The sequence below is a fragment of the Simochromis diagramma genome, unplaced genomic scaffold (genome assembly GCF_900408965.1).
Source record: "Simochromis diagramma unplaced genomic scaffold, fSimDia1.1 OVJJ01000596.1, whole genome shotgun sequence".
Taxonomy (NCBI): Eukaryota; Metazoa; Chordata; class Actinopteri; order Cichliformes; family Cichlidae; genus Simochromis; species Simochromis diagramma.
The window spans coordinates 14,276,801-14,303,541 of record NW_024387245.1 but is presented as its reverse complement, the minus strand read 5'-3'; the positions used below and the strand labels follow the sequence as shown (position 1 = coordinate 14,303,541).

At 39.1% G+C, this 26,741-nt stretch overlaps 1 protein-coding gene across 1 annotated transcript in view; it reads right to left on the bottom strand.

The window, feature by feature from the left end:
- si:dkey-112m2.1 (transmembrane protein 132C) overlaps positions 1-26,741 on the bottom strand; it is a 175,523-nt gene that overhangs the window by 35,185 nt on the left and 113,597 nt on the right. Inside the window, exon 5 of the mRNA XM_040000154.1 lies at positions 526-715. Within this exon, the coding sequence (XP_039856088.1) occupies positions 526-715 (190 nt within the window). The remainder of the gene's footprint in view (positions 1-525; positions 716-26,741) is intronic.

Here is a 26,741-nt window from a genome sequence, read left to right as displayed (position 1 = left end):
AGTGTCCAAGAGCTAAAGTTGGTCTGACCGAATCTGTTGATGTGCTTTTTTTGAGGCATTTTAGTCTCATGTAGACTTCTGCACTGGAAGTTGAATACACAGACGACTAGTATAAAAAGCATCACCAGGATGCCACAACCCTTATACATATAATATATGCATTATTTATCCTTTCCTAATTTCATCAGTCAGTTTCATCTGTCCCCTGTCAACCCCAAATGACCCGGGTATGCTGGTTTTTTTCTCTCGTTGTTTGGTAGGAGCAACTCAAATCGCTCTTTTGATGTTGAAGGTTGCTGACGACTGGTTTGGGGTAAAGTATCAGACACAAAGTAGTAAAACAGTTTATAACATTGGAAGTAACAACTTTGCAAACTTACTGTGGCTCTAACTATCTGTGGTAACACACTCAAAAAACAAATGCATGTAGTGTTGATGGGTTATTTTAAGTTAGCCTAACGCTGAACTTAGACACATATTCCCTTAAGCACACATGCTTCCAGTTTCCAACCAGTCACTCCTCACCATGGCCAGTGGCACGATGCCACCCAGGTCCTGCGGTGCCAGACGGATGAGAGTCTGCACTTCACTGGTCAGGGTGCGCGTGAGCGGATACTCGACCTGCCATGCCACCTCCCTGCTCCCCTGAGTTACCATCAGCCCATTTACCTCCAAGTCTACTTGTAGCACTCGCTGGTAGCCCACTGCCTCCATTCTGCAGAGAGAGGATAAAAATTTGTATGTCAGGAGTGGATTTTGATAAAAGGTTAAATAAAAGGTTGGAGTCAAAAGGGATAAGAAGGTAGCAGGGAAAATAAGGTAAAGCAAGGAAAAAAGAAGCAAACACAAGAACTAGAAATAATGTGAACACACAGGAATGATGGAAGGATTAACAGGAGGGGAAATAAAACATCGGTCAGCCCATTCAGGGAAAACTACCAAAAAAGAAGAATTACACTTTACATTTTAATCACCTATTTAAAAAGTTATGTAGCACAAACACTTTGATGGTACCATTAAACCATTAAAATTCCATGAACCACGATGTGTGCAAAAAATAAATAAATAAATCGTTGCAATATGAAGTCTGTCTTGCAGACTGCCAGGGCCATGCAAATTATTTTCCAGCATCCGATGGAGATGCAAACAAAGCAGAAAAACAATGAATGTCAAAGAACACCCATCAAACTTATTTGATTTGCTGAATGCTTGCCTTGATCTAGCTGCTGCCTTTCACCTCTCTTTGTCGCAGCTAAAAATCAATGCCGCACCATTTTCTGAACAACCTGAGACTGATATACAGAGTACGCACTGTCTTGAATAATACAGTTTACCAGATTGGAAGTCTGGAAGTGACTCACAGAGGTAAGTGCTGAGGTTGTGAGAGTCTGCTACTTTAAATCACAGCGACAACAAAAGCTAAAAACAACTCAGATGCTTCCTATAATTTAAAAAAAAGAAGAAGATAATAAGCATGAAAATTCAAGATGTTGTTAGCTTTGCATCTGTTTATGATGAGTACTATCCTAATTATATCTCTAGCCTAAAAAGTAGGCTTGCTTTTTCTGTGTCGCAATCAATACAAGGCTGGATAGAGTCCAAACTGAGGTTCAGGAGGTTTTGAGGGATAAGATCCAAGGTTTTTCTTGAACATATTTTGGCCAAGTCTGCAGTTAAATATCCCCCAACTCTCCCTTATGTTCACAGTTCAGACGCTAGCCCCATTTCAAAGTGCAGATTTAAGGATCCACTCTGGTTTAAAAAAAACAAAAAGAAAGAAATGCAAGGGAGGACAGTTTTGAAAACTGAAATCAGTGTGGATGAAAACTGCTTAAATAGCAATTCTAGGTCAGGCAGAAAAGCCTCTCAGTTTCAGTGGGTAATATTCTGAATTGTACAAAAACATGCTTTCAAATAACCATTGAGAAGCTTTGGCTCGGGATGATCACAGAGGAGCACTGCTGTGAATCTGACCCCACAATGAGAAATATTAAGGTGCAGTTCCGTTTGGACAAAGCAGAATTTTACGGGTGAGTAGCATTGTGCCAAAGGTAGGGGTTGTTCTTTGTACTGTACTAACATTCAGAAAGTTAAAAGTCATGAGATTTTTACACAAAGGATCTGCCTTCCCTTCTTTTATCCCCCAATTTTTTTAAAAAACAAACAAAAAACAAACAAATAAGACAAATACTTTTTTGCTGCATTGCTCTATTTTGTACACCCATTTAAATACAGGTTTTGAAATTCAAAGAGAAAAATGTATCAAAAATGTGCCACACTTTGGTGCCAGTATGGTTCACCAGGTTAATCCATATGCTGCAAGGCTACTGCAGAGACCTGGGTTCGAATCTGCCCTCAGGCCTTTTACTGTCTGCCGTCCCCTCCCTATTCCCATATGGAAAAGATATATATAAATCTTATAAAGTTTGTATCTGTCTTGTGTGAAACTTGTATGAAAAGCATACAAGAGTGAAAACAGATATAAGATCCCTTGAAAAATTATATAATGAAACTTGTATGTTTTGGATACTTACTAAAACAATGTATGAAAGTAATGAGAAAGTGGCCACTTTCATGAGTAAATCATAAAAGTTTTTACTATTTCTTTTCCATATGGGTTGTTTTCTACTCGCCTTTACAGAAGTTTACAGGCTTCCAAACTCGTATAAAGTTGTTTTGAAATTGCACAATAAAAATATATATCAACTGAAGAAGAACGGATAAGATCTGAATGCTTTGTTAATCTTGTCATAGATTGGCGACCTGTCTATTGTGTAACCCTTCTTTTGTCCAGTATCAGCTTGAATAGGCTCCACTCTACGGATCAGTGGATAGCTGCAATTTGGTCTGTTTGAAAGCAGTATGCAATTTATGAAGTGTCTGCTGTGATGCACGAGATCATGGGAAATGCTGGTAATTTTGAAAGCAAACGTAGGTAAGATCTGCTATTAGCATACTATCCCCACTCTCTCAGTAGTGTTCAACCTAGCTAGAGAGCAGCTTTGATGGCAAAGATCCTACAACAGGTGGCCCTGAAATGTATTAATAGCAATAACATGGGACAGGGTTAGACACAAAAGATGGATCGTGCACAATGCCTGCCATGCTGGGCTGTTTTGTCTGAATACAGAATAAAAGCATTTTGCTTTTTGAAATAAATAATCAGGATGCAGATGGCAGAAAAATGGATATTTGTAGAAGTTTCTGTGCAAGATGCAACAATCACAAACCAAGTTTTGTACCTGACAGAGCTGGGTAAATGGCCCAAGCAAGGCAAAAAGACACCCAACTAACTAAATCATGTTGATGCAAAATGGAGTCTGATAGCATTCTTTTTGTGGCAACATCAGTTAAATATATCCATCACTTTCACATTTTTTGGTAAGCCAGGCAGAAAGAATCCCTGTTAAATGCAGGAAGGCCTTTTAAATCCTTAAGTTATTTAGGAAAGACGTGCATACTAGCTATGTCCTAGCTTTATTATTATATTGGTTCAAAGTCTGTATGGCAAACAAATTCTAATGTTAAGTAAAGAACTGATAAAATGAAACGTTTAAACCAAGTGTGCATAAATAATAAAATGTAACAGGGTTCTGAAACAATCCACAACTCATCAGAAATACCCAGTTTTTCCATTAAAAGTAGTGTAGAAAAGAACTCAAATTTATGCGATTTAGTTATTAACTCACACATTTGATCTCAGTGCTGCTCCTTTGCAAGTTGTGGCAAGTTGGAAAGATGAACTAACACTCATCTGTTTTGGTTTTCCACGGAATAGGATTTGAGAACAGTTGGAAAACATTGTCATTAAATTTTGTAATGTATTCAGTGTAAAGTAAGGCCATGTACCCCGCTTTGTACAAAAGATGGGGAGAAGGAAATACATTCTCCTTGAATTAATTACCCCATCTCTATCACATCTTTCTACTTTCATTACTCTGTGTTGAAATTCTAAACAGTTCAATCAGCATTTTTGAGGTTGGATCTGTGCCACTGGAAAAACTCTAAAAACTAAAATGAGGGATTAATAAAAAATAATAAAATCAAACGATTTGCCAAATATTACATTAGAATAAAAGAGTTGTGTTGATACTATATGAATAAAAAAAACATGCTTTCATGAAGGGCACACTTAAGCAATTTCTTGACCATTTTTTGCCCTTTGATTTCCCTTTTAAAGTAAAAACATCAAAAGCAAAAGAGAGGAACTGATGAGCGCAAACATCCCACATAACGCCATGCTGTAGATTTTAGTTCTATTTGGTTAGCTGTATTAACAGATTTGTTGAAAATCCTTACTTCTGTCTGCGGACAGAGTATCAGTCATTTGTTGGAGCTTATTCAAGCCCATCCATTACCTCTTTTTCTTTTCAGTTTCTTTCAGAGACAAAAATTTGGAGTGCTACAAAGCCACAGTATCCTCTACTGCCTGGCAGCATCCTGGGCTCAGCGGTAGTGACTGTAGTGATTATGTGATTTACGCTTTATGGTGTATAATTACAGCCAAATCAATTATCGGTAACAGACAGTTTCGCTTTACAATGTAGCTGCAAGCAGTCAGAGCTTCAGTGCTGAACACAAAACTACACCCCCGCTTCTCCAGCCTGTTCCTCTTTGTGTTGGTTCTACAAGGTGGGTTTTTTCCCCTAATATTCTTCTCATCATCCCTTCTTCATCTTTAATTTATTCCTCTTGCTGACCCGCAGTGTGGTGTTACTCTCAATAGAGGGCAGTGCTCTCTCTCTCTCTCCCCCCTCACCCCTTCATCCAGCATGTGTTTGGGATGATGAATGTCTGCAGCGCACCAGCTGGAGAGGTCAGGCCGCTTCTCTGTGTCTCATTAGAAACATAACTGCACCGTGTGCCCTTTTCTCACTGCGATTACCATACAATTTAATACACTCATACACTCACTGGCAACTATCACTGCTCTTGCCCTGAATTGTGCATGCGGATAAGAGCAAGAGGTTGACACGGAGATAGAAACAAAAAAACACAGAGCAGAAACAGGGTTAGAAGGGCTCAGATAAAAGCAAAATGTCTACAAGGATCACAAAACTGGCTCTGCCACTATAAAAGCGAGTAGTGACAATGCCCTGGTATCATAGTGGGTTTGTTGTGGCAAAATGAGGTAGAAAATCGCTCATGTCAATTTGAGAAGGCTTTTGAGGTATCTCCATTTGTCAGTCCTATTGTTGGATGTAAAAGCACAAACAGAACAAGGTAAAGGAATCCACTTAGATGAAAAAAAAGAAGCTCACACTTTCAATTCTGTAAGATACATTTCAAACACATCCTTGTAGCAACAAAAGGACACTGTCAAAAAAACAGTATAACTGGGAAAAAAAATGACAAGAATGAAATTCCTTTTGTTCGTAAATAGGAAAATAAAAGTGGAGCCAAGGAACACAAAAGCCCTGTTAACCATACAGTCATGTTTTCCTCTTTTCACTCTTAAAACCTCTGTGGATATCTGTCTTGGAAAAAAAAAAGAAAAGCAGTGAAAGAAAAGTCTGCTGTCTCTTCTGGAGACCTGAGGGGGTTCGTTTCATGCACAGCAGTGATTTGGTTAGCACTGACAACAATGATACATCAAAGACCTGAATCTGTTTCAACACCGCAAATTGACAGTGAGTCCAGCAATAGAAGGAGAGATTGTGTGTGTCTTTATGTATTAGGTTGTTATGTAAAACACCTTCTTCCAGGTAAATGTGAATATATAATTTTTCTTTTACTCACTATGTGAGCAAAAAGAAAGCAGGACTTTTGCAGCCGGTGTGGAGATATGCTCTGGCTGTGGCACTTTTTGTGTAGATTTCAATGATAGATTTCCTTTCAAACTTGGTTTTGTTTGTTTGATGTGCTGTAGATAGGGCGCTTGTTTTTGTGACCCAGCACACATGATTTCCTGTGTGTTTGTCTACTGGGTCATACTAACAAGAGAACGGGACATCTGCATGAAAATGCATTCCAAGATGGACATGATAGACCTTTTGGCAGCAGGAAAAAAATGACCAGATGGAGGTATTGTATGGAGAACAGTGGGCACAGTTGTCTTGGCCATAACTGAATCCTGACTTGTGAGACCAGCGTTAATTTAAAAATGTGATGATGGGTAGGATGAAAACCCCCCAGCTGTCCATCTATTCTTGCATGAATCTTGCTTGGATTTCTCTCTGTTAGTAGTCAGATTTTCAGTTATAAATTAAAAGTAAGGTCTAAATTCAGAGAAGGCACTTCAATCAACTCAGTCACTAGCTTTATTTCTTGAAAATACCTTCTGGAGATTTTTCGAAATGTCCTCTGCGCCTGTCATGAAGGCTTTGTGGTGTGGAAATGGAAAACTAAATGCTAGTTTCTCCTGGTTACTGGAGTGTGTTAGCTGGGTCACATGGACCTCACAGGCACAAGGTGGACAAAAGTTACAGCGACAAGGTTTTGTTATTCAATATAAAGCAACATCAAATGAATAATTTGGCATTATGGGAACAATGTGTAACCAAACAAAATGTGACAGAGGCATATTTTATGAGGAGTCACGCACTGGAACTATTTCTTGGTAACGGCCAGTAGGGTGCCGTGGCTTCCTGTAATTTGGTTGCCTGACTGTGACAAAGTCCAGGAAGTGGCAGCTGCAAGTGAGAAATAACGTGTATGTAACAAATATTTTTAATCTCTCTTTTCCGACACAGATTAGATAAATGAGCGTCAATAGTGAGCTAAACAAGAGCCACAAGGCTCATGTTTGCTCTTCAGATGGAGAGGGTATTAAGTTGAGCGCCAAACAATGGTGTATTATTCCATTAATGCAGTCCTTATCATGCTAAGAACTGTATCCCTCCCTGCTTTCTAAATGTCCTGGTGCACTGACATGAACGATTTACTTTTGCAGCTGTTTTAATTATTTGTAGTTCAATTACTCTCCAGCTGTGTGGCTGACTGTTCTCTGTGTCGGAGTCTAGATGTCTCTCAAACTGAAATACATTTTGATTCTAATTGGTTTGAAGACTTCAAGGGAAATCAGATAATAGCTCCAATGAATAAAAGCTGGTTTCAACAGGAGCTCCATCTGCTTCTTACTGTGACGCAGCTATAAAAGCCGTAGCATATTAATAGTAGAGACTACCTCTGACTCTACTAGTTCACCTGAAGCTAACCTAAATGTGTGTGTAATGAGGTCATTTAGCCTGATGTATTTGGGCGTCATTAGACTATTGGGATTAACTCAGGATCTGGTGGCGGAGATACCAGAATTTTTGTGTGCTGATGGCGTGTTGGCTTCCTAGGGGGGTTCAAGCTCCTCTCTAATGAGTTTCACTTCTAATATTTGCCTTTTCACTCTGATTATCTTATTGAAATGTTAACTTGCCGACAACATGCCTTCTGCAAAGACTGAAAGGCAACAGTAGGTCACTGTTTGGAGAACTGCTGAGTTATTTAGAAAGGACAGGGGAGTGTAAACCGGGTTTAAGTGTCAAAATATAGCTCAAATTTGGAAATGGCATTATTAATTGCCTTAAAAAAGGGCCAGCATTCTTAATAGATGACAGCTCACTGAGCCAGGTTACAGCCAGTAATAAATGTATGGAGCTCACAGAAAATCCACTCTAAAATCCCAAACTCGTGGTGTCTGGGGAGCTAGTGGCTTCCCATACAGTGATGTCTGTTTCATCTGGTATCACTTAAACTCATCAAGTTTAAAGCGTGATAAAGACTGGCATATGACAGACAGATAATGAAAGAGATCATAAAATGAAACCATGTCAAGAGGCAGATGAAACGTAGAATAACCAATTTATGTATGTGGGAGATTTCCCTCAGGATCTATCAAACACTCCACGTCAGCCCTGTCCTTGTCAGTACAGATTAGTTTGCTCTCACAGTAGGACTGCAGACTGTGGATTGGGTGGGGACTAAAGGGAGGGGAGGGGGGGGGGGGGGGGAGAAGAAGAAAAACTGAAAGAGAAATATTGGAGTCCCTCTCCAAAATTGCCTTTTTGGTTCGTCTCTTCTTCAATATTTTCTGAAATAACCCCCCTCTGTTTTGGTCTTTTGTTGCCTCGCATGCCTATTCCTTCACTGACCTCTGTTCTTCCTTTTCATTCTCTCTTTTTTCCCCTCTCTAGCTCATCTTTGCTGTCTCAACTCTCTCCTTCTCTATGCTGCATTTCTTCATATATTTTTTTCCCCAAATGTTGTGTGAAATGAAACAGATGTGGCTCCACGCATCAGCCAATCAAAAGGCACTGTTGCCACTCTACACCATATTGTAACAAAAGGCAATCAGACCCTAAAAACGCAGTCGGGGAAACAGAGACGTGTCTTGGAAAATTGAAAATATTAACGTAGTGTAAAAAAACTCAAAAAAAAAAAAAAACCCTCAAGCTCATCTTCTAAGAATTTAATATGAAGCCAATAACCAGAAAGCCTTATTAACGCTTTTAAACTTGTGTGTACCCACAGCCATGTCCTTCTCTACTATATAAATGTGATTTTAGTCTGTTAGGTGGTCACCAGGCAATGTGACTGCATGATAATAAATAATATATATCTTTATATTATAGTTTGTTGATATGAATTTAATGTCATTGGTGTGAAATGAATTGATACAATGCTCTTATAGGTTTTATAGGCACATACATGCTAAAAATGGGTAATTCGAGCCTATTTGAAGAAGGCTGCTAGGCAACATGATGACAACCTAGGATCTGGCATAGATGAGAACCTTAAGGAGCCTAAGATGTACCTGTGTCACATTTGGTTGCTCAACTCAGGATTAGGTAGGAGGAATTTGAGGATAAGCAGACAGACAGAAAGTTTGTGCATTACAATAAGACACCAGTGATGGTATTCAGCGTTGTAGTGTTTAAAACTCCACTCATGTCAAATAAGTGGAATTTTTTCTAAAAAAAAAAATAAGAGAAACGGTCTGCATTGACCTCCTGGTTACACAGCAATGATGGTGCCTACATTTAAAGGGAAACATATTTTGAACCCTTTCATTAAAATCTAAACATCAAACAGAAAACGTAATGCTTCTTTATATTGATGCCTTTGCAAACTAATTGTAATATTAACCTCCTGAGACCTCCTCTTTGATATTTGGGCATATTGGGGCCCGATGAATGTAAAAACAAAGAATTACCAGATTTTTTTTTTTTTACCTTATTTTTGTTTTTAAGAAAAATAAGAGCCACATCTGAGGATATTCGTTTAAAATTTTGATGGAACAGTAGCAGTATAATGTCCTTGTAAGTGGATATCAGGCCCTTGCAGAGCAAAATTGAGTATTTTGGGCTAAATAACCCAAAATGTGATGTCCACATATGTGGACGCCAGGTCCTAGGAGGTTAACTAAATGTGGGTTTTTTTTAGAACCATAGCCTTTATTGATTTTTTTCTGAAAAAACATCTCTAATTTGTTTTTCCTGCAGTACGTCCTTCTAATTACTTATAACACAGTTTATTTCCCATTTTGTTTCACCAGTTGGAACTAAAGAAAAATGTCAACATCCACTGAATGGATGGCCATGAAAATTTGCACAAGCATTTGTGATTTGTGTAAAAGATCTTGAGCCACCTGACATTTCTGTATATTTTGCTTCCTTTGAATTTTATAAAAATTATATGTTAATTCCTAAGAAGTTGGCAACATGCTGGTGCAGTGTGTCTTTAGCACACATGAGGAAACATGAGGAAGCTGGACAAGTTATAGACAAAACAAGATGAAAAGATGATGATGTTGATAATGTCAATCTACTGTTCACCCAAGCCTGATCAGAAATGATCTCAGTGTGAGGGGGAGGGTGGCGGGATAGAGGTACAACAGTGTCGTATGGAGGTTCTGCCGTGATTTGGGACTGCATCTCAGCCACTGGTGTTGGGAATCTTGTAGAAAGTGATGGAAGATTGTGATTCAATATCCAATACCATCTAGAAAGAATTTACAAAAGAATCTGTTGGCCACTGCTTTATTTTTAGCATGAAAATGCAGTAAAAGCATAGCTGGATAGAAAAACACAATAGAGCACTACCAGTCATGGATTGGCCTCCCCAGAGTCCGGACCGAAAAAATATTGAAGCAGTGAGGGATCATCTTAAAATGGAACAAAAGACATTCATCATCCAAAGAAGAGCTTTGAATGTTCTTCAATAAGCCTGGACAATTATTCTCGAGGACTACTTAAATAAATAATAAGAAAGCTTTCTTAAGGTTTCACTGAGAAATATTTTCTAGTAATTTATAAAGGAATGAGAGGTGACTCAAGACAAAAGCAGGTTCTGCTTTTTTTTTTTTAAATTTACTTGGCAAACTAACGACACACCCATTACCCTGTACCTTGTGTTTAGAGCTAATTAGCAAATACAAGTTAATCCATTAAACTGTCCTGATCGACCCTGTCTCAACTGAATGTTAGATGCGCCACTGTCAGCACACAGCCTGTTGATGTTAACATTTGTCTTTCAAAAGCAACACTGTTTCTAGGTACAGTTTTTCAGATCAGAAGCAAAAGATGAACCATATTGATTTTTAAGTATTTATCCAAAGCAATATTCCTATCTTAATCATAACTAACTGGTTTAGTAGAATACACATGAGGTATAGATGAAAGATTTGTTCACCTAACCATCCAGCAAATCCCATTTACATATTTTAGCAAACTCTTTACAACTTAAATTGTTTTTCAACAAATAAATGCAGTTTCTGTAAAGCTTTTAACATTGTCCTTTGAGACACCTACAAGTGTAGCATACAAGATTAAAGAAATTTGTGAAAGCTGGGGAAGTAGCATATTGAAGTACAGCAGTTTTTTTTTTTTTAAATCAAATTCATTTTTATTCAGTTTATCAGATTATCAAAGGCCACACAGTGCCAGACTGGAAGACACCAGCTTTCATCGTCTTGTAACTATTGGCCACTAAACCGCTCTCAAGGACCAGCTGGTGGTTGTAAGCCATGCTGAACACAGTGAAAATGATACAACGCAATCAATCAGTGTATAAACACCATCTTCGCTCCCTTTATTGATTTCAGAAAGCTGTAGCAGTGTTGGTAAAAATCTCCAGAGGGCCATGGTGCTCATCCTCTTATCCTGGACAATGAGATCAACTCAGCGTGACTGCCTAATCTCCCCCTTGGAGCCTAAACTCTCCACCAGAAATGGCACTTCCCCCTTTTCCTTGTTACTCACACATATACACACACAGATGACAAGAATTAGATTAACTTGTCCTTTTCATTATTTGCCCCTGAGTTGGTCCTTCCTACTGTTAAGGCTTGTGAGAAGCATGATTTGAGGCTTTGTGCACTGTGGCCTGAAAGGCATCACATTTAAACAGTGTTCTTGTGTACTTTTGTCTTTTCATCTTGCTTTTCTGATTTTGGCTTACTGCTCCAGCCACTTCGTACATTGCCTCTCTTCTTTTTTCCCCTGTTTTGAGTCACTTTATCTCTCAGTGGGCCATAACGATGTGAGAACAGAGGGAATCTAGCATGTAATCACAAGCTTCCTCCCATTTCACTTCTCTTTCCTCTTCTGATCTTAGAACTTCAGTAGTTATATTTGGCTGTAATGTTTATATATAATCAAATGGAGCATCTAATGCTGAAAAACCTCTAACTTTAGAGTTTACTACAGTGCAAAAATGGTTCGCCAAAGTTTGCGGCAGGCAATTTACTGCATCATATAAGGCTGAAAGTAAGTATAACTGTAATACTACAGGTGTCTATGAGTGGTCATTAATGTGAGTAATGAGTGTGTAATTTGCACAGATGTGTTTTCCAAAGTTGTGATCACGATGCCAAAAATGTGACAGTTCATGTTTAAACTTAGATTAGTTCTGTTAAATAATATTTTTTAGTTTTTATGTTCAGAAATCAGCAATAACTGCAGGCTGTATGCATCACTTTCTGCCTTATGACTCAACTTGAACAATCTCCAGTTCGTGTCATTGCCCTGTATGTTTACTGGTTTGTATATATGAGCAGAATTGGTGTTTTCAAAAGGCGAAAAGCTTCAGAAATGACGTTGTGACTTTTGACTTTCTATTAACAAATGGAAATGTGTTACAAAGATGCTAAAGTATAGACTTTTGCTAACATGTTTCTCTCAGAGTCCTGCACCTTCCTTTATATTTTCTGTAGTTTAGAAAGTCAACACACCTTCTGACTTTGGAAAGTTTTAAATTGAAAATGACAATGGTTACTTTTGTGGAGGGTTTTACCTCTCTGTATTTGCTTTGCATGTGTAATACAGGATTTTTAAACAAAGGTCGGGTGGCTAAAAAAAGACAACCAAGTTTGAACTCAATATGGCAAATACAGGCCAATATGGGCAACAAACACTGCTCAATGTTAGAGCTGTTTGGATCACAGAAAGAAAATAGTCTAAACAGATAAAGAACATGCCATGTTTTGTTCTTCTCCTTGATATCATTCAATCAGTGGTCTAACAGGCTAATCGGTGAGCTGCAAAAGGAACCCCAATTCCCATGTAGCTGTAGAAAAGTTACAGTGGGTGGCTGGTTTGATTTTAAATGACAACTTGCATCCTCTGTATATTGAGTTCAAGTTTCTTTCATTTGGACTAAGGCATTTTTTTTCTCAGACTGTGCATTTGATGATAAATGACCCAACTGCTGCAGACCAAATCTTTCTACAAATAAACCAATCTGAACCTGGAGATAAATAAAGGTCAGAGGCCTGGCCAAAAACACAAAAAGGTGGCAGCAGGTTTGGACAGCCTCACAATAGGTTATAGTGGCTTATCACCCTAAGTTAATTAAATAGTGAATGCACAAGAAAGAAAGAAGAAGAAAAAGGACCGCCAAGGCTTCCATCCAGAAAGAAAAAATAAAAAATCCACAAAGCGACAGAGAACTGATGGTGCTGCAGGGGAGCTTGGTCTGTGGGATCAAGAGGTGCTTTTGGTAATGCTGGCTTCTTTTAAACAGGGGCAAACAATCAATTACTCCCTCCTGACAAAAGTGAGAATGAGAAAAGCTAAAACAGATAAAAACAAACAAACAAGAAGACACCAAAAATGGAGAGAAGAAGGAGTGAATACAATGGGGATGCATAACGGAGCCAATAAAATGTATGTCCTCATAGCTTGCAAGTATTATACTTTTACCATGAATACACCGAGGGTGTAGTAAAATCTGTAAAAAAAATACTGCTTAAAATCATGAATATTTATGATACTTGTCTCAGCTCTTGTAGGTTTCCAGTGCAAACTGCTTTTTTTGTTAGACTAATGTATATTTTGTGGTTGAACTTACAACCACAATTGCTAAAAAGTTGGGATGTTGTATAAAACAGAAAAAATAGAATGCAATGATCTGCAAATTTCATAAACTCATATTTTATTCTCAATAGAACATAGAAATCAAATATTTAAACTCATTAATTTTCCAGATTTTTTTATGAAAAATATCAGGTTTGTTCAAATTTGTTGGCAACAACACATCACAAAAATGTTGGCATGAGAATAACAAAAAGCTGGGCTGATCTAGCTGGGGAATCGCTTTGCAACCAATTAGATCAATTGGCAACAGGTGATATAACAAGAGCATCTTCACTTGCTCTGAAGTAAAGATGGGCAGAAGTTTACCAATCAGCAGAAAACTGCAGCTACAAATTGTGGAATAATTTCAGAATAGTGTTTCACAATTGTGAAGACTTTGAACATAGTATCATCTGCGGCACAGATAATGTCATCAAAAGATTCTGAGCATCTGGAGAAATCTCTGTGCGCAAGGGACAAGGCTGAAAATCAATATTGGATGTCTGTGATCTTCGGGCCCTCGGGCGGGGTCACATTAAACACAGGCATGATTCTGTCATGGAAATCACTGCATGGGCTCAGGAACAGTTAAAAAAAAAAAATCACTGTCATGCCACCCACAAATCCAGGTTAAAGCTCTACCATGCAAAGACGAACCCATATATGAACAAGCTCCAGAAATACTGCCATCATCTCTGGGCCAAAGGTCATTTAACATTGTTCTCCTCTCTTGTTTAAAGAAGAGGGGATGCTACACAGTGGAACTATAAACATGGCTCTGTCCCAACTATCTTGAGAGATGCTGCTTCCATCAAATCCATCCATCCATCCATTAAAGTGGTGCATAAATGCATTTAAACATTTGATGTGATTAGAATTAGATTAGAATAAAGGCTTGTGAGATTTGCAAATCACAGGATTGTTTTACATGCATTGTTCACAGAATATCAACTTTTGAGGAATTCGGGCTGTACGCTAACTAAACACACACAAATGACAAAGTAGTGAATAAAAGGCCATGCAACCCTCACTTTTTCCTCTTTCTTTCCTTACTTTTGCTCAGCACATCTACACCTTATAAATACTCCCCCCCACCACCACATTTAGTTACATTGATTTAGTTTTACTGATTAACTGGCCTACAAAAGATATCTACACTTTCTCTTAAATTTCATTGCCTTTTAATCAGATAGGGTCCCATACATTGTAAAGAAGGTGATCTGCAAAAGTGGTTTTTAAAAAAAGAAGAAGAAAAAAATTGGGAATTCAGTCATTTGTGTTTAAATGTATAGCCTGTGGTGGTAGCACTGTGCCCCTGGTGTAGTGCTGTAGACTTTTTTGGGAGCCCTTTGTCCGAGCCTTGTTTACTTGTAAATTCTAATGAAGTCCATGTTTCATTCAAAGTAGCATTAGTGCCATTGTGGGTTATTTTATTATACTCATGGGTCATCATTAGACTGTTTTTTGTTGTACTTGTTTGGCTGCATCTGACACAGGAAATCAATATGAACACAGCATTAATTGCTCTTGACGGAAATTGTGCATTTTTGTTCTGTTTTCTTCATTTTTTGCCTCGGTACATGCCAGAGAAATGGTTGAACAAACTGTCAGTGGCACTAAGCCACGTATCAGACATCTTGGTTTGTATTGCTCTCTCATTAAAATATACCAAAGTGGAAATCTTGTTTATATCTTGAGGGTTTTACATGCATCATCGACTTGTATGCAGTGCATGCTTTCAAAGGCAGCCTTTAATATTTTATGCTACCTTGAACCACTCTAGACACCTGCGTGATTTCTGGCCACAAATCTCATACTCTGTCTCTCTTTCACACACACTCTCTGAAGTACAAACAAATGTAAACAGTGGCAACAGACGCACATGAATGTTCAGGTCTGACACAAACATAAACAAACAGGCAGACGCCTCCCTGGATGAGTTTAACTGAATCGGTGTATCTGGCAGGGTTAATAAGAATGCTGACCCCCACAGTGACCCTTTTCTGATCTGGGCCCTTATTTCTTCTCCCCTGCCTCATTAATCTGTCAAGTAAACAGAATCCTTGCCTCTGGATAAGAGAAGCATTTGATGGGAGAACGAGATATAAAGGCTTTTTTTCCTCCCCCCATCCTGTACATTCTGCTTTTTTAAAGGTCGCAGTTCACTGGAAACAACTTTTCAAGCTTGTCTAAATTTTTCTCACTCTTTCATCACATCCCACTGAATTTTAAATGACATTCTGGGAATTCTGGTGATACATGACAATTTGAGTACCGTTATGATAAGTGGAAAAGGATGAGGTCTGCTAACTTCACTCCATACGCTATGTTTAAGTTGGAGTAGGACTGTGTGCTGGAAATCCCTTGACATCTTCCTGCACCACCTCAAAGAGAACTCTAAAACATTAACAGGGGCCAAGGTTTCAGAGGATGATTTATTAGAAGATGAAGTGGATCAGAGGGTCTAAGCCTAGGGTCCCAATGCCAATAGGCCTGCCTTATCAAACACCACCAGGCTCCATTGCCAATCTCCAGCTTGTCTGTGGGCAACACCCCACCAGCCCTGGCTTTGGTTCCTGATAAGTCAGATTGAGGAACTACAAAGCTTTGTTAGGAGGAGAGAAGAGGAGACCTCAGAATGAGGTGTATTCTTCATTCCCAAATAAATATGCTCTTAAACTATCAGGAAGAGGTTATGTTATGAAGATCTTTACACAAGCTTTCTATTAACTTGAATTTTAACACTCCAGGAAGAGTTCAAGGAGCATGCCTGATCTGATTTGGGGTTTTTGATAAAACCTGCAGTGTAGGGCTCATGATTGGTAGTGAAAGCAATAACGTTAACATGTGGGCTTATGAGATATACAATATACAGTGAAATTTTCCACAGTTGTTTGGACAATAATCATTTATTTAGGCAGATCCCGCTCCAAATATTTTACAAACACCAACCTGTTAAAGAGCCTTAAGGTGATATCTGTGTTGCTCATAGTCACTTCTCTTCTCACAGGGCTCTCCAATGACGAAAAGCTCTACTGAGAGTAATCCGTGTCCTTGCCAACAACAGTTTTCTTTCTGAGACTATAATCCTTCTTCTGAAAACAAAGTTTATCTGGAGCCTTAGAAACTTTGCTTGAATGCATCCTGGTTTTTCTATAGGCGTTGCTTTATCCTGCTCTGTCTCTATTATTGCTTCCACTTTCAGCACACGCAAACCACAGCTTGCTGAAACCACTGCTGATTTTGGGGCAGAAGTCTGAAGTTTCAGTCTTATCCGGGACCAAACTTTCACTTGTTTAATTTTTACTTGCTGTTTGGTTAAGTTTTGGCACAAAAATAAGAAAAACAGCACTGCTTCGGTGGACAACTTGATGAAAGCTGACGAAACTATGGGTGTGCAGGTAGGGTGTGGTAGGGCAATATGGCCAAAAATATTTATCCTGATATATATTTGAAAATTTGCAATAGAGATATAACTGACTACAGGGAGTGCAGAATTATTAGGCAAGTTGTATTTTTGAGGAATAATTTTATTATTGAACCACAACCATGTTCTCAATGAACCCAAAAAACTCATTAATATCAAAGCTGAATGTTTTTGGAAGTAGTTTTTAGTTTGTTTTTAGTTTTAGCTATTTTAGGGGGATATCTGTGTGTGCAGGTGACTATTACTGTGCATAATTATTAGGCAACTTCACAAAAAACAAATATATACCCATTTCAATTATTTATTTTTACCAGTGAAACCAATATAACATCTCCACATTCACAAATATACATTTCTGACATTCAAAAACAAATCAGCGACCAATATAGCCACCTTTCTTTGCAAGGACACTCAAAAGCCTGCCATCCATGGATTCTGTCAGTGTTTTGATCTGTTCACCATCAACATTGCGTGCAGCAGCAACCACAGCCTCCCAGACACTGTTCAGAGAGGTGTACTGTTTTCCCTCCTTGTAAATCTCACATTTGATGATGGACCACAGGTTCTCAATGGGGTTCAGATCAGGTGAACAAGGAGGCCATGTCATTAGTTTTTCTTCTTTTATACCCTTTCTTGCCAGCCACGCTGTGGAGTACTTGGACGCGTGTGATGGAGCACTGTCCTGCATGAAAATCATGTTTTTGTTGAAGGATGCAGACTTCTTCCTGTACCACTGCTTGAAGAAGGTGTCTTCCAGAAACTGGCAGTAGGACTGGGAGTTGAGCTTGACTCCATCCTCAACCCGAAAAGGCCCCACAAGCTCATCTTTGATGATACCAGCCCAAACCAGTACTCCACCTCCACCTTGCTGGCGTCTGAGTCGGACTGGAGCTCTCTGCCCTTTACCAATCCAGCCACGGGCCCATCCATCTGGCCCATCAAGACTCACTCTCATTTCATCAGTCCATAAAACCTTAGAAAAATCAGTCTTGAGATATTTCTTGGCCCAGTCTTGACGTTTCAGCTTGTGTGTCTTGTTCAGTGGTGGTCGTCTTTCAGCCTTTCTTACCTTGGCCATGTCTCTGAGTATTGCACACCTTGTGCTTTTGGGCACTCCAGTGATGTTGCAGCTCTGAAATATGGCCAACTGGTGGCAAGTGGCATCTTGGCAGCTGCACGCTTGACTTTTCTCAGTTCATGGGCAGTTATTTTGCTCCTTGGTTTTTCCACATGCTTCTTGCGACCCTGTTGACTATTTTGAATGAAACGCTTGATTGTTCGATGATCACGCTTCAGAAGCTTTGCAATTTTGAGACTGCTGCATCCCTCTGCAAGATATCTCACTATTTTTGACTTTTCTGAGCCTGTCAAGTCCTTCTTTTGACCCATTTTGCCAAAGGAAAGGAAGTTGCCTAATAATTATGCACACCTGATAGGGGGTGTTGATGTCATTAGACCACACCCCTTCTCATTACAGAGATGCACATCACCTAATATGCTTAATTAGTAGTAGGCTTTCGAGTCTATACAGCTTGGAGTAAGACAACATGCATGAAGAGGATGATGTGGACAAAATACTCATTTGCCTAATAATTCTGCACTCCCTGTAAATAATAGATGTGAGACAAAAAACTCCACAACTTCATTAGTGCAAAAAAACCCCCATCAATTTATTTTCACTTAAACAAGCAGCTGTTTTTATGTGCATTAACGCTATATAAAAATGTATCAGTGCAAATGCAAATTCCTTGCAGACAATTTAACCAAAAGGCATTTTCAGTGGCAATGGGCTGACATAACCAGGTATAATATCCACTGAAGTTAAAAAGAGGTGCTTTGCAAGATGAAACTGCAGTGTGCCAAATAAATAAATCAAATACGTATTTTTCTAACAGAACTATGAGGCGCAATAAGGTCAGATAAGTCTAACTTTACTCAATTCAATTCATTCTTCTTGCTTCCTCCACTTCTGTATCATTGATTCAATAATGACGGTATAATATGGCCCAGCCCTAGCTATGGGTTTCTTAACTTGAGAAACACAAGTACAGTTCATGGGAACAGTTTGCAGAAATAAGCTATGGAGTCATTTTCTGTCGGAGAAAAAGGCTTGATTAATTTGCACTGTGTGCAACTTGTTTAGCAAGGGCTTGAATGTAGCAGACATAAAAGTAAAAGTCACGCACTCCAATGTTAACTTGACAAGACTGAAATTGATGCAAGCGCCAAACAAATGATAAAGGAGCACAGTAGAGACAGATAACAGAAGAAGTTATCCTCCTTCCTCTTCTCCTGCAGATTCTCTGCATCAGTGTTTTTTGGTGCATAGTCAAGGCCACATTCAAAGCCTCTGAAGGCTCAATCACAGATGATTTACTTCACACAGGCAGATACAGTAGTTCACTGATGTTGTGTAGTTCAAGGGTACGAGAAAATCCACAGCAAACATCTAAATTCATGTCTTAAGTGGTTAATGGAGAAGGTTAGATGGAGGAGAAGGCAGAGTGCTTCTACGAGGATGGGGCATAAATCATTCCCCTGAGATTTAATTAATTATATTTCATTAGTGGCATTTGTCATGTTGATTTCCATTAATGATGGCAGATTGGAGAGAATAAATAGGACTTGTGTTTTTATTTTTATCCCATTAGATTCAGGAGGGAGTCTTAATGATTAAAGCATGAGAAAGCCCAGCAACACATAGGACTCATCTGCCACTCATGTAAATTAAATTCTAAACAGTCAATATTACAGATACAGCTAACAATCTCACAGACAGTCTGGCTTGGGCCACTGCAGGGATCTTCTTAATGTAAGAGAGGTAGTGAGAAGAGCCTGTTTTTATCAATGCATTAGTGACCCTATGGGCAAATGCAGGTACAAAACGATATCCGAATGATTGCTTAAAAGGATCGTGGCACGTATTCATATATTTTTCACACTAAATTGTAAGCTACCTGTACCTGCGATAAGCCCGCTGAAGAAAACAGCAGTTCACAAACATACAAATTAGACCACCTGGGAGGGTAATTGCTTCGTCTCCCCTATCCATCAACTATAACATTGCACTTTGAAGACCCTTCGCATATCCAAGGACATGGAAGAAAACACATGCACAAACACACACCTACACACACAAATGCATCTTATCTCCTCCTTACACTGGATTTTTCATCTGTCTCGCACTACACAAGCTCCTTAAATCTTTCCGCTGGGCCTTTTACAGTAGAGGATACCGTTTTAACCACTGTTAACTGGGCACATTACAAAAATAGTGAGAACTGCTACACTCCTCCAAGGCTCTTTGTAATGGTATCCAATCCTTAAATTTCCCACCTAATCAAAAACACACAAATAAGTGTCTACGTGGCTTACGATAGACCCTTTGCAGGAAGGTCATTAAGATCCACGCGACTTGCTGATGCATTGAGAGTTCCTTCATTGTAATCAGATTGCACTGAAGGGACCTTTGATTTAACTCCAGTTGTAAATGCAGTCCCACCGCTCCCGCTTGGTCTGGCCATTGATTGTATTTGTTCATTCGCCATGTGAGCTAAGCTCAGTGCAATCAGAAAGAACAGCTCGAGGCCCTCTGACCTCTTCTCGTGAAAGCAGGAGAACTGAATATTGAACTCCTTTCTCGCTCAATCTTCACTCATCATTGTTCTGTCAATTACACCAGCTACTAACAACTCTCTGGCATGGAGTGGAGCTGGCTTATAGACGCACATACTCTCTTACCCAAACAATGCAAATGTACATAGGCAGAGGTCCAGTCAAATGTCACTGGTGAATAAACACACTGTTCTTTATGGAAACTCTTGCTCTTGTATATGTATATATTCCCAAACTGAAACTCTGCAGCCTTATTTTGCATACACAAATTCTAAAATGGCACATAAGGAATATTATCATTATATCCATTGTGGGATGACAATATTGCTCAAAATAAAAAATGGCATCATATGCCAATGACAAATGTCTACTATTTTCTAATGACAGGATTTACATAAGAGAAGTCACACAATAAGTGGCTCGCATTTCATATCAGGCGCAGAGAAAGTGAGCGAATCTGTCATCGGGATGGAGAGAAGACGTGATGAGCAGGGGAAGGCGCAATCATCTCCTTCCTGACAAGGCTTTAGGCTATTATTACCGTATCATGAGAACAATCATTCAAATTGTGTTAAAATGTACATGTGGTTTCAGGGTCACTTAGGCTTGCGTAACAATATTATATATACAGCACAGCTTTCATATAAGGGGAACAGAGTGGGCTGCTCAAAACCCTGGCCCCAAGTAACCTACGTGTGATTGAAGACTTCATGCAATACAAGGATCATTTAACCTTCCGTGTATTTTTTCGATCCTTGTCGTCTATGATTATCTTCTTATCTATTTAAATTAGATTGATAGATGAGAGGCTTTTATTGAGATTTTATAGCATAGTTTCCTCTCCATTGAGATAGATGTCTGTCTATTGAGATAGGATAGATAAACTATTATCGATCTTAGGCATTAGAGTCATCTTAGACAGATGGATGTCTAAATATTTATCTGTTCATATTTCTTTCAACATGGTTTTGCTGCTGGGAGTGTCCTTTATAGAATATGATATGTTTGAATCATATGTTAGAATATGATTGTTTTTATATAAGAGAAAATAGCCATCAGGGGATTTCCTCCAATAATTTTTCAAATATTACAATCCATAAGCAAACGCTACCATCAAAGGAGCCATAACACTGCTGAGGCACAAAGAACATTTACACAGTCAAATTCATCATTACCACATCAACAACATAACATGATGAGATCCTGTCATTATATGTTTCAGTGGAAAGTCGATATACAATTACTGTCCCTAAGGTCCACAACTATCCATAGATCTCAGTGTAATAATACACCATATGTGATTCACAGGACTCAAGTGATGTCTTGAAGAGCGATAAAGGAATGCCTAGCAGAGGCAATCTTATTTTATCTCAAACCTTTATGGACTTTTTAATACGGGAATTGTGATTTTCTCCTTCCTGGGAACCGAGTATGCTAATCATTTCAGTCTAAAACAAGTCTGCCATTCGCCTCAATGATGCTTGCTTCCTCTGTTTCACATAAAGACCCTTAGAGGCGCATGTCACATTCCCCAGCAGATGGCTGGGGCAAACACAGAATGACAAGCCTCGATTTCAGCAATGCTTAAAACATGATTTCATCAACTGTCGGAAAACAATTTGAATCTTTAACCTATTTTCACACCGGAGTTTGCACACTGAGCGGAGTCATCAAAGGCTCAGCAGTACACTGAGACTCTTTGTGCAACTTCCCTGTAATCTTACCCCTAAAATAAGTTCCATTAAATGGCTGAAACAAGTGCAAACATGATGAAACACACGCACACACTGTAAAGCACACATTGTTGGCTCGAATTTAATTCCATTTATCCCGGTGTCTCGTTGCATTCTCACTCGAGACGTGTTGTTTGTAGATAGCGGCCCTACGAACTTTGGTTTGCAGGCTTGCATCATTGTGTAGGTGTTGTAAGGCTGTCTTGTCAATCTTTTAGGTTAAACCTTACTCCTCCACACTTACAGCAGGGGTTCTCTCTAGCAACAATAGACAAATTGAATGTGGTGACATGTGTCATGATCCCATAGACTTTGAAGGTGAAAAAATGCTGGAGAGTTCTGTTTCTTCTGTGATGTTTGTTTGGGTAAGTGTTTCAGATAGTGCCCATGCTGAGTTGTACACATACAGTACAGGCGGGACTCTGTAAATATTTACATTAAGACAGCACCATGTAGTTTTGCATATATCAAAGCACATAACCTCATTTAGAGATGTACTGGTTTACATAAAGAGAGCTTCTACTTTTACATCTGTCAAGCCTGAATAAACACCTGAGCCCCTTTTTATGCAAAGGTCACATCATATGTTATACCTGGAGATTATTTATATTACAACACATAGGTTACAAGTCTGAATTTAAGCATAATAATTTAAAGCAGTACATGAGGAGATAAAAGCGGAAGGATCCAAAACAAACTGGTCTGCCAGTATTAAAAGACTGCATTTTAACTGTTACTAAACCATGAACAATGAACAAATGTCACGCATGAGGAGACGTTCAGTTTAAATAGATTACACTGGTTTTGCAGTGTAGGTGCAGTAATCACATAACTACCAATGAACAAGGCCATTGTAAATTACTTTTAATGTAACTCTTTATCAATTAATTTACTTTCCTAGGAATGCATAGCATGTGGCTTGTGTGCGTATTACTGGTCAATAAACAAAAAAGCAGTGTCAGTTTTTTCATTCAAAATGTTTTTATGAGAACATATTGATCTGCACAACAAACAGGTTATTTGCTCTGTGTGTGTATTGTTTGTTGAGTTTATGACTTGCTAACAGGTGTTGGTGAAAACCCAGTGCTTTTGGTATTTACAGAGAAAGTGCAGTGACAAGATTGCATGTAAAAGGTGGGACTGATTCTGTTGCATAAAAAGAGACATTTTGCGCCATGCAAAATATACAGAATATTTTAAAAATGCACGTAAAATGATTTATTATCATTTGCAACTCGCAATTTATTGCTAAGTGCACCAATATTTAATGCGCCAAAAAAGCATGTCTTAGTTCATTTCGATATTTTAGACTTACTTAGACTTAGATCCTCCCATGACTTATGTGGCATATCGGGCTCGATCTTGTGCCCGGGCTTCAGCTTCTTCCAATGATACAGGGAGTGCAGAATTATTAGGCAAATGAGTATTTTGTCCACATCATCCTCTTCATGCATGTTGTCTTACTCCAAGCTGTATAGGCTTGAAAGCCTACTACCAATTAAGCATATTAGGTGATGTGCATCTCTGTAATGAGAAGGGGTGTGGTCTAATGACATCAACACCCTATATCAGGTGTGCATAATTATTAGGCAACTTCCTTTCCTTTGGCAAAACGGGTCAAAAGAAGGACTTGACAGGCTCAGAAAAGTCAAAAATAGTGAGATATCTTGCAGAGGGATGCAGCAGTCTCAACATTGCAAAGCTTCTGAAGCGTGATCATCGAACAATCAAGCGTTTCATTCAAAATAGTCAACAGGGTCGCAAGAAGCGTGTGGAAAAACCAAGGCGCAAAATAACTGCCCATGAACTGAGAAAAGTCAAGCGTGCAGCTGCCAAGATGCCACTTGCCACCAGTTTGGCCATATTTCAGAGCTGCAACATCACTGGAGTGCCCAAAAGCACAAGGTGTGCAATACTCAGAGACATGGCCAAGGTAAGAAAGGCTGAAAGACGACCACCACTGAACAAGACACACAAGCTGAAACGTCAAGACTGGGCCAAGAAATATCTCAAGACTGATTTTTCTAAGGTTTTATGGACTGATGAAATGAGAGTGAGTCTTGATGGGCCAGATGGATGGGCCCGTGGCTGGATTGGTAAAGGGCAGAGAGCTCCAGTCCGACTCAGACGCCAGCAAGGTGGAGGTGGAGTACTGGTTTGGGCTGGTATCATCAAAGATGAGCTTGTGGGGCCTTTTCGGGTTGAGGATGGAGTCAAGCTCAACTCCCAGTCCTACTGCCAGTTTCTGGAAGACACCTTCTTCAAGCAGTGGTACAGGAAGAAGTCTGCATCCTTCAAGAAAAACATGATTTTCATGCAGGACAGTGCTCCATCACACGCGTCCAAGTACTCCACAGCGTGGCTGGCAAGAAAGGGTATAAAAGAAGAAAAACTAATGACATGGCCACCTTGTTCACCTGATCTGAACCCCATTGAGAACCTGTGGTCCATCATCAAATGTGAGATTTACAAGGAGGGAAAACAGTACACCTCTCTGAACAGTGTCTGGGAGGCTGTGGTTGCTGCTGCACGCAATGTTGATGGTGAACAGATCAAAACACTGACAGAATCCATGGATGGCAGGCTTTTGAGTGTCCTTGCAAAGAAAGGTGGCTATATTGGTCGCTGATTTGTTTTTGTTTTGTTTTTGAATGTCAGAAATGTATATTTGTGGATGTGGAGATGTTATATTGGTTTCACTGGTAAAAATAAATAATTGAAATGGGTATATATTTGTTTTTTGTTAAGTTGCACAGTAATAGTCACCTGCACACACAGATATCCCCCTAAAATAGCTAAAACTAAAAACAAACTAAAAACTACTTCCAAAAACATTCAGCTTTGATATTAATGAGTTTTTTGGGTTCATTGAGAACATGGTTGTTGTTCAATAATAACATTATTCCTCAAAAATACAACTTGCCTAATAATTCTGCACTCCCTGTATATTCGATGTCTTTAGGTCTTGATGGAATGACCTCCGCCAGGTGTTGCGGGGACGTCCTCGTGGTCTTTTAACGCCCAGGGGTTGCCAGCGCATCGCTGTTTTTGGAATCTGTGCGTCATCCATGCTGAAGATATGGCCGGCCAGTGGGAGTCTTCGGCATGCGACGACCTTGTGAAGTTTGACCGTGCCACTCCTTTGCAGGACCTCCTCGTTGGTGATTTGGTCGGTGTAGCGAATCTTCAGAATCTGGCGAAGACATCGCTGCTGAAAGACGTTGAGCTTGGTGTTGATGCAGGTCGACACCTTTCAAGTCTCGCTGGTATAAATGGCGGTTGGGATCACGAACGAATTCTGAGCGGAGTTTGATCATTTCAATATCAACCACTAAAAATGTCTGGAGAGGGACCCTGGACATTTAAGCCCAGGACCTTCTAGCTAACCTCCTCCACCACATATCTGAGAGTGGAAATAATGCCTTGAAATACATGTATAGCCACAGGGTTAGATTTAAATTTGTCTCTGATTGTGCTGCAGTGTTCAGCTATGAGAGATTTTCAAGATCTCCTTGTCTAACCAGTCCACGTGGACATTTAAGCACGCCTATGACACTGGCAGTAGAACATGAAATTACCCTTTTAATGTTGTATTTTTCCCATAAGAGGGTGGGTGAATTGACACGCGAGACCACAAGGGTAATTTTCAGAGGGAACAGAGCTGAACATAATGAAGGAAATGTGAGGGCGATAGAGAGGGAAGACAGCATCTTAAGTAGGTTAGAAGGCCTTTTAGAAAAGCAGAAGAAGGCTGAGAAAAACATTTCTTATTTGCTAGATACATATCAGGAATGTGAGATTATTTTGAGTGGGTTTTAGCAAGGCAACTAGATTGATATTGAATTATACAGTTCTTAAAAATAATTTCTCTCTCTCTCTCTCTCTCTCTCAGCAAAATCCCAGGGCCTCAGTTTGGATACAAGAGTAATCACTGGAACTGCGTAGCTACTTAATTCTATTAAAATAGGACACACAATATTTCTTAAGTGAAGTGGGACGATAAAATTCACTGTGAATAATAAAGTTTCTGTGAGCTCACACTATAAAGAATAGCCTTAGTTTTTTCTTTAATTAGCTGTAAATCTATGAAATTAATGTTGAAACAGTGAACCAAACATGTTTTCCTAGTTCATAAGATTATGGAATTCCTGTAACGAAGCATCTGATCCTGTATAAAATAAGTAAAATGCCTTCAGCAATTTAACACGTACTGGGTAAAAAATGAATTCCCATCAATAATAACAGAAAATAGAAGTAATTACACATCCAAAACTGTGCACTGTAGCATTGATGTCCAATTTAAAAAGAATATGGCAGCTAGCAGGCACCGTTCAAAGGGGTGTCCTGCCTGAATATATTGGGATTCAACATCCATTGAAAAGTGCTGTGTGGTTTCAACTTCCTGTGCTAACTTCATGACTCTGATGAAGTATTCAATAGTACAGTTTTTACCTGTGGTTATAAAAATGAATACATTTTTCTGCCAAAAAACAAAACAAAAAACTGAAACTAGTCAGGAACTCCATTTGTGTGCATGTTCAGATTAATAACCTCATTCAAATAAGGTTTTAACCCTGCTGTGAAAGCACTGACTTGTGAAGTTGGTCTGTAGTCCAACTTTCTGTAGAAGTCAGCATTAGTGAGATGTTTTCATTTCCCAATCATATGACATCCTATCTA